The 9213-nt window shown below is 45.9% G+C and overlaps 1 protein-coding gene across 1 annotated transcript in view; it reads left to right on the top strand.

Moving 5' to 3' along the window:
- Positions 1–8187, top strand: part of KLF11 (Kruppel like factor 11) — a 12313-nt gene extending 4126 nt beyond the window's left edge. The window contains exons 3-4 of the mRNA XM_005420320.2: positions 2365–3358; positions 5308–8187. Coding sequence (XP_005420377.1) covers positions 2365–3358; positions 5308–5624 — 1311 coding nt within the window. The 3' untranslated portion in view covers positions 5625–8187. The remainder of the gene's footprint in view (positions 1–2364; positions 3359–5307) is intronic.
- The last annotated feature ends 1026 nt before the right edge of the window (positions 8188–9213 follow it).

Below are 9213 nucleotides of genomic sequence, written 5' to 3'. Positions count from 1 at the left end.
AAAGCACTGAAGATGGAAAGTGGCTGTATGGTGTAGCCTACAAAAAATTACAGAAACTGCTGAAGGAGAAGGTGAATTGAGTTACTTTGCAGAGGTGAACATTGACTTTAGACACTGCTGAACAAGAAGAACAGCCAGTGCTTTATCTTTGTACTGATTCACGGGTGGTGGCAAATGCCCTGTGGTGGTGGTTGCAGTGATGGAAGCAGAGCAGAGGTAAACCCATCTGGGCTGCTGCCTTGTGGCAAGATACTGCTGCCTGGGTGGAGACCATGGCTGTAAGGGTACGTCAGTGGATGCTCACGTACCCAAGACTTGGGCCACCAAGGAACATTAAAACAACCAACAGGTGGATCAGGTTTCTAAGATTGAAGTGGCCCAGGTGGATCTGGATTGACTAGAGTGAATTATTTATTGCTTGGTGAGCCCACGACATCTGAGGCCTTCAAGGAGGAAATGCAACATGTAGATGGGGTGATGATCAAGGGGTGGACTTGACCGTGGACACTCTTGTAGGGCTATCTATAGTTGTGAAACACACACTTCAGTTATTCAAGACGAGCAGTTAAAGCATCTTTGGTGTGGAGGACAATGGCTGAAATATAAATATGGGGACACCTGGCAAATGGACTCTATCAGACTCCCACAAATCTACCCAGGCAAGCACCATGTGCTTATGATGGTGGAAGCAACCATTGGATAACTGGAACCTATTCTGTGCCCCATGCCACTACCTGGAACACTGTCCTGAGCCTTGGAATGCAAGTCTTATGGCAACAGGGCACCACAGAAAGAATTGAGCCAGACAAGGAGACTCCTTCCAACACAACCTCACAGACATCTGTGTTGAAGAGCATGGCATTGTGTGGGTTTATCACCTCCCTATCATGTGCCAGTCTCCAGGAAAACTGAATGATAGGACAGACTGTTACTGAGAGCAGTGGGTGGTGGGACCTTCAAACAATAGGATACACATTTAGCAAAGGCTGCCTGGGCAGTCAGCACTAGAAGATCTGCCAGCTGAGCCAGCTGTGCTCAAGCAAAACTTTTACATAGTGTAGAAGGGGCTAAAGTTCCTGTAGTGCACACAAAAAAGCTTCTGGGGAAATCAATCTGAGTTACTCCTGCATCAGGCAGTGACAGCTCCATCCATGGGATTGCTGTTCTCAAGGACCTGGGTGCACTTGGTGGGTAATGTGGGAGGATAGGGAAGTCCAAAGTTTTGTTCCAGGGGATTTGGTTCTGTGTGAGAACAGCCAGTGATTTGGGTTGTATGATGCTAATTGCCATATAACACTCATGTCACCACTGCTGAGCTGGCTACACACAGCATCAGGGCTGTTACAGTGGGAAGCACCCAGATTAATGAAGAACAAACTTAGATTAAACTGGACAAACACAGCAGTGATGGAATGAGAACTAACTTCAGTAGGCTGCAATCCAACATAACACACCATCTTTCCTGCTCTGAATTGGAGCCCAAAGCCATGCATGAATGAGCTCAGCAGATGTTTTAGAGGGATGGCCCACAGACTAAGGGAATGACACCTGTATCAAAAGACAAGAAAAGTAATCGTGGTTAATTGGGATGTATTGAAAAGTGTGGGCATGATGTAAATGGCATAGAATATGGGGTAAGTATTGTCCTGTTTTCAGCTGGGATAGAGTTCGTTTTCATCCTAGTAGCTGGCACAGTACTGTGTTTGGGATTTAAGGTGAGAATAACGTTGATAACACACTGATGTTTTAGAGTAAGCACTGCTCAGCAGCAATTAAACCAAGGACTTCTTGGTGCCTCCTGCTCTGCCAGTGAGGAGAGGAAGCCTTGTGAGAGAGCATGGCTAGGACACTACTGACCAAGGGACACTCTGGCCAGAGGAATGTTCCATACCATAGAGCATTGTGTTCAGTGTATAAAGTGGGGGGAGTTGGCCAGGAGGGGCCAGTCACTGCTTGGGATCAGGCCAGGTGGGTGGTGAGCAGTTGTACTCTGCATCATTTGTTTCTCTTGAGCTTGATTTCTCATCATTTGTTTCTCTTGAGTCTTTTTATCTGCCTTTTTTATATTTTTATTATTGTATTTTGCTGTATTTGAATTATTAACTTGTTCTCATCTCAACCCATAGGTTTTACCTTTTTCTAATTCTCCTTCCCATCCATCTGGGGGTGGAGGATGAGTGAGCTTCATGGGACTTGGTTGCCCTCTGAGATTAAACCACAGCAGTATACTTTATTCAGTTTGTCCTAAGAGGCATATTCTGAGATGCTGGGAGAGGGCGTGTAATTTTATTTTTCAGAGTAAAAATAGGGAAAAACTGCGCTATGGGATTACACTGATGCACACTGGTGTGGTTTTTTTTGCAGTGCATGACCCCTCCGCACAGCCCTGACTTTGTTGAGATGTCAGCAGCCACGCTCCTGTCCTCACAGGTGACTTACTCCAAACCAAGGACTGTCATGGCAAACACAGCTGCCTGCTCAGTCACCTCAGCGACCGGTGCCTCTCCCACACCCAGGCCATCTGCTCCCAGCGTGGGGCCACCGTGCAGGCAGAAGCCAGTGATCTCTGAATTCCCTGCTCCTCAGCCCTGCAGGGCCATGGCAACAAGTGTCATACGGCACACAGGTGATAGTTCTGCTTACCATCACATTCCTGCCGTGCAAGAGCAAACAAAGGTAACTCCAGGCTACAGCGCTTCCAGAGACTGGTGTGGAGCGGATGACCCAAAACATTCCAGACTGCCACAGGACACGTGGGCTGCGGATGATTTAATCGACAAAACCTCTCCGGCACATCAGCCTTACGCACATGACTCCAGTGATATTGTGACCAATAAAGGGCAGCTACCAGTCCGGCCTGTTTCACCACAAACCCACTTACCAAAGAATTGTGAGAATGACTTGCAAAAAAGAGCTACCCCAGTGACACCTGCCCCCGTCTCAAGCCCCCAGGTTCTCTGTCAGATGATCCCTTTAAATGGACAAAGCAGCATGATTAATGCCTACGTGAAGCCTTCAGCTCCAGCACTCTCAACTCCCATGAAGCCCATCTTGCCCCAGACAGCCCCGCTCCCCCAGCCTGTGCTCATGGGCCCCTCTGTGCCTCAGGGGACTGTCATGTTGGTTCTGCCACAGCCCGCTGTCACGCAGGCACCGCCGTGCCCGCAGGCCCTGGTGACTGTGGGCAGCACCAAGCTCCTGCCCCTCGCCCCTGCTCCCGTGTTCATCGCTTCTGGCCAGACCTGTGCCCCCCAGATGGACTTCTCCAGGCGGAGGAATTACGTGTGCGACTTCCCCGGCTGCAAGAAAACCTATTTCAAGAGTTCCCACCTCAAAGCCCACCTGCGCACCCACACCGGTGCGTGCGGGGGGCTCTGCTCGTGTGGGGTGCTGGAATGCGGGCTCTTTGCGTGGAGGGGGTGGGAAAGGGAAGGAGCAGGTGACGGGGAAGCTTTTGCTCATCCCAGGGATGGAAGGAATGTTCATTCTCCATGGACAGGCAAAATAAGCCGTACTTTGTTCTGAGACCTCAGCTGCCCCTATAGTGTTAGTTGAATTTCACAGGCTTCAGCTGGAGTGAAGCTTTGCCGTCTGTGTGCGTGTGTTTAGATCTAAGTGGAATCCTGCCATCTGGACTAGATTGAAATGAATTGTGCAAGTCCCTTGTTTTAGAGCATGGGGAGGTCTGGTGTAGGCAAAACACAGTACAGGTAGTTGGTCTTAATTGTCACATGAGTAAAAGAATAGAGAAACTCAAAAACTGGGTTTTTTTTTTTTTGATTCTTTGGGGGTTTTTTTGTTCTCCCAGAGTTTTGTGTAGGATGAATGGGAATGCATTGAGATTTTGGGCTGCTGTGTTAGGAAGCAGAGCTCCTACAGGAATGTAACAGTTTATTCAGTTGCAGATGGGGAATTTTAGTGGTAAATTAAAATTAATTGTAATTAATATGAAGTGATTTGCTCCATAAATTGGGTCAGTGGGGAAACAGTCTATATGTGTTTTACTTACCCTTTTTCTGCTTCCAGGATCTTGTGAAATTAAAACTAACTTTGAGTTCTCAGGGATTATTTTTGATGTTGAAGGATGGGCATAGTGGGAGATTGGTATAGAATAGTTCTGTCTATTTTTGGTTTTCCTTGGCTTTTCTCCCCTGGCTGCTGTTACCCAACAGTCACTGGTTTATTGGATGTCAGCTTGTGTGACGGGATTTGCATTAGTTTGGCAGCTTGTCTTTACAGTTCCTTTGGGGAAAGAGCTTAACCTCTACATGAAGCTGACAATTCTTGTAAACCATAGTTCAGAGGTAGAATGATGCTTCTGCTCCTGGCTTGAGAGGCTGCTGAATTAAACCTGGTGCTCCAGGATAAAGAGACTATCAGCAAGTGCCTTGCTTTGTGCACATGGCTGATCCATAGGGAGCCTGGGTGTGTCCCTGTATCGTGGTTAAGACATCAGTGGCAGGTGGAACTCACTGACCCCTCACTAGCCAGTTCCCATTACAGGATCAGGAGGAGGAGTAGTTCAGCTTTCTTTTTCTGCCTTTTCTCTGCACACTGACTAGCTAGATCATAGCACATCCAGAAGACACAGACTTTACTCTCAATACCTGGAGTGAGAACACTCCTATGGGGCTTCCTTCCTGTTTGAGCCCCTTCTCTTCTGCTCCAAAGTGTCCCCATGATCTTGGGCCACGTGGTGGATGTTTGTCTGGAGCCCTGTGGGAGTTGCAGGCAGGAGTTGCAGCTGTGGTCGTTCAGGACAGGTGGGATGTTCACCAGTGGCCCAGGATGAGCAGCAGCTGATGTGGGCAGCCTTGCTGCCATTCCTGGTCTCTGGGGGCTGGCAGGACAGGCTTTGCTGGTGTGTTTGTGTGCAGGACTGGATCACTGGAGCAGCAGGACCCTGAGGCTCCATTCCAGGCTTCCTGTTTGCCTACAGTATTTGTGGATGACATGCTGCAGCAAGAGAGATACAGATGCATGGGGATGGGGGCAGGGGCTTGCTTCTAGTTCAGTCAGCAGATAGGGCAGCTTTATGGAGGCTCTATTTCTTTAAACTGGGATTTTGGACAACTGAAAAACCAGACTTGATTAAAGAACACTTAAAGAGAGATACAAGGAAATAAGTAGAAATGATAACTATTATTTTTCTCTGGAACAGAACTTTAGCTTAATCTTACATTGACTGCACAGATTAGCAGTTCTGTGAACTCACTGGTTTCTGCAAGGCAGATTTTAAGTTAGCCCTTTGATAAGACTGCAACACAGCTTCTCAAAAGTAACAAACGCTTCCTTTATGTCCTGCAGGGGAAAAACCTTTCAGCTGCAACTGGGAGGGCTGTGACAAGAAGTTTGCCCGCTCGGATGAACTGTCGCGGCACCGCCGGACGCACACGGGCGAGAAGAAGTTCTCGTGCCCGGTGTGCGAGCGCCGCTTCATGCGCAGCGACCACCTGACCAAGCACACCCGCTGCCACATGGCCACCAAGAAGACCCCCAGCTGGCAGACAGAGCTTGGCAAACTCAGCAGAATTGCCACAGCAGAGAAACCCAAAAGCAGCAGCAGCAGCAGCAGTGCTCTGAGTATGCTCATCCCTGTGCCATCACCTGCCTGCCAGGGCTAGAGTGAAGAGGCGCCTTCTGCAGACTGTCTGAGGATCAGGAAGAGCTCCGATGGCAACAGCAGAATGGGCAATGGCTTTTATTTTCCTCGTGTTTGTGTGTACTTTAATTTCCTGCAGTTTAGGTCCTCTGTTGATAGTGCTATGTGAGAAATCTATCATATTTCCTCATCCCTTCCCTGTTGGATTTTTTTTCAGTACTTGGGCAATTGCAATCACCAGCACTTCAGGAAAGTAGAACTCCTTGGAAATTATTTTGGCAATAGGTTAAAAAAAGTTGTAATGCTTGCTGTTAATATTTTGATGGACAGTAAAACAGGGTGGTTTTTAATTTTTATAGTACTATTTTCTATACCAAATATATTTTGTATTTGTTCATTTTGGTCTTGTTATGCAGGCAAATTACTTGCTTAGTAGGGCTGTGCTGGATGAGACCCAGAGTTTTGGAAACTCCTTTTCAGTAGACCTAAACTATTGCATTCAGAGTGTTTTATAAACACTTACCATTTGATAACATATTTGTTGGTTTTCACACTTGCAAATCCTGATCCTGCCATGGGCTAGTGCTCTTACACCCTCCTTGTGCAGGTAGATTATACATCAAAGTGAGTTAGTAATTTTTAAAACAAACCAAACCAGAATGACCTTATTTGAGAATACAAGTGCTGAAATCCTCAACATTTTAGGAATTCATACCCTTTGCAAGTAGAAGCCGATGTGGCTGTTGGTAGAATCATTCTCGAGTCCACATTCCACTGAAGCAAAGTTTGGAGGAGCCAGACTACTCTCTGATGGAGGTAGAAGCACAAACACTCTTTAGAAATTTTGACACTAAAAATTATGCTTTATTTTTGGTCCTAACTAAACCAACATATCAAAATAAACTGAAAAATGTGAAAATGGCAAGATAGCCCATGAAAAATTAGTGAGTCTCTATATTTTTTTGAGTAGAGGAGAAATAAAAAATTAAAGGGTTTTTTTGTATTGTGGATGCTTGTGCACCTTATAGTTCAAGGCTTTCTTTTACCTGTATCAATGCACCAGAGGAAATACTAATTGTGTCTTGAGTTAAGAAATAGCCACCATGTCAACTTGATGATGCTCTTCATGTGGCCTTATACTTCTCCACAGTACTTTGTATAAAATCACCCTTTTCTATTAAACAATACACTCTCCCTGTTGAATGGATTTTCTTTTACACGAAGTGTAATGATAGTTAAAAATGGAACCAATGGCTGCAGGAGTGCTGTGTTGTAATAGCATGGCGTGAGTAACAAAATGCCCATAGCACAGTCAGACTGCTCCATTCCCAGGTGCAGGAGTGTGTGTGTGTACTGTAGCAGAGCTGACTACAGCAAAGCACCAGCTGTTTTGCTGGGAGACAGCTTCCACCCCCAAAGTGAAATATTTCTGGAGTGCTTATTCCTTCTGGACTCTTCTCCCTTCAGCCACTCCTGCAATGAAGCTTAGTTGAGCACTGAGGAGGATTGATCTTCCTATATACATCAGCTGTGGATAACTAGGAATGCACTCTCTTTTTTATTGCTTTGTTCTGAAATCCTGGTCTTGCTTCCCAGGATGGGCAAAGCATGGATCTCATCTATGGAGGTGCTGACTTGGCAGAGACCTGTTTCAGTTAAAGCAGATTATGTCATTATTTTTTACACTAAAATCTATAGTTATAATTAACAGTAGTAAGTTTTCAAAGTGCACTAAATTGGAGTCTTGTGCTAAGTGTACTGAAGTTTTTGTGCCTGACCTTGTGAAGGCCCACACCCTGTTCACTGACACGTGCTGTACATGCCAGTGGGTATGTGTGGACCTTGCTTTGGACTCTCCAAAGGGCTCAGCTGGAACCTCTTTGCCTGGTGAAGTGGATCCTTGTGGTGATGCTATTCTCTGTTGCTACCTAGTTTTCCAAGTTTCTGTGGTGAACAAAGATGTTGCTGCTCTTCCTTTTTTTTTTTTTTATCCCTCAGAAATCTCTTAGAAGAAGAAGTCTAGCTTTTGGATGCTGTTTTTGCATGCTTTTAACCAGGGGAAGCATGTCCTGTCTCAGTTTAGTAGCCAGTTTAGCACTTCATTTTTTTACAGACTGACTATTTATGGTGCTCACCTGAGAAAACAATTTGGGAACTCTTGTCATAATTATATAAATTGTCATGTTTTTTGCATTACGGGGCGGGGGGGAAACAGTGGACTTGGAGAATACAGACTTTTTTTAAAAGTGTGTCATGTATGTGTGTCACCATGTGGAAAAGCAGCTGCTCCCTCCTTGTTTGGGTGAGGCTGGCCTGCAGTTCCTGGCAGCTCGCTCTGGGATGTGTGGATTGTTCCCGTGGATGTGCGTGAATAGCTGTGCCTGTGTCTGCTCTGCCTGTTCCTTCCTGCTGCTGTCTAAGGGTTATTTATGGATTAAGCATGGCTGGCATAGCTGCTGTCTTTGCACTTTACTGCCTGAACTCTACTGTTCAGTCTTTTTATTTTGAGCCTATATTTTACGGAAATGGAACTGCATTTTTGTACGTGTTTTTAACTTTTATTAAATAAAATGTATCTAATGTGACTGGTTTTAAGTCATAAAAAAAAATCATGGATTTTCAGGTTTCATAGGCGTCCATTCCAGAACTATGGTCAATCCTTCAGGATTAGGTTGTGTGTCTAGGCCAGTGGAAGATTTTGGGGCTTGCTAATTCACTTCCCTGTAAAGGCTGGATTTTTTTGATCCTGTTGTAAATTGACCAATGCTCACTTGTTTATGAGTTTACACCACTCACCTCGTGGTTTTGGTAGAAGGTGCACACCCCCAGCAGGCCTTGGGACTTCTCTCTGCTCTCTGGGGACAAGAGTTCCCAGCTCCACACCACTCCCAGCCTGGCCTCCAGCAGCTGGAAGGGATGTGCTGGGTGCTGCTCTGTTAGTGTCACAAGCTGTGCATGGAGTGAGTGCTGGAAATAAGACAGAGATGAGAATTTAACTCTGAAAGTGGCTGTGCTAGCCCCAATTCTTCCTGCTCTGGTGGGGATATGGCAGGCTGGGTGTTACCTCCCAGTCTCAGCTGGGAAGGAGGTGTCCAATGATGGTGACAGCAACTACCTACATTTTTATGCTGTTTCCCTCTGAGCAGTTCCTGAACTGCAGAAATGTTTATTTCCAGCAGAAAGGGAGAAGGTGTAATGATTCCAGCTTTTTGTCACAGCCTTTCTCTGCTCAGTCTGTGCAGCCCTCAGGGAGTGACCTGGGAGCAGTGACTCAAGGCTTTGTCCACAGAAAGGCACATTGTTCTTGCACGTGTGAGGAAGGTGAAAAGAGATCTCATGGATGGTTCTGCTTCCCCCTCAAGAGAACAACTGGAAGGGAAAGCTTAGGTGCAGGTTTAATGCTGTGGCAGAACAGCACTAACTTCAGCCACTGGGCTCTGCAGTTTGTCACAATGCCTTTGTCTCCCAGGGGAAGATGTCTTACCTGTCCCTACTATTTTTCAAGGAAGATTTTTCTGAGCATCCAATTATATCCCTAAGAATACTTGTTTTAGGGTTTTTTTTTTTGTTGATTTTTATTTTGTTTCCCTGGCTTTGTTCATGTGAAACAT

Source organism: Geospiza fortis, unplaced genomic scaffold (genome assembly GCF_000277835.1).
Source record: "Geospiza fortis unplaced genomic scaffold, GeoFor_1.0 scaffold81, whole genome shotgun sequence".
In the NCBI taxonomy this organism is placed as follows: domain Eukaryota; kingdom Metazoa; phylum Chordata; class Aves; order Passeriformes; family Thraupidae; genus Geospiza; species Geospiza fortis.
Note: the sequence above shows the minus strand (reverse complement) of the source record. Positions and strands in the feature narration are given on the sequence as shown.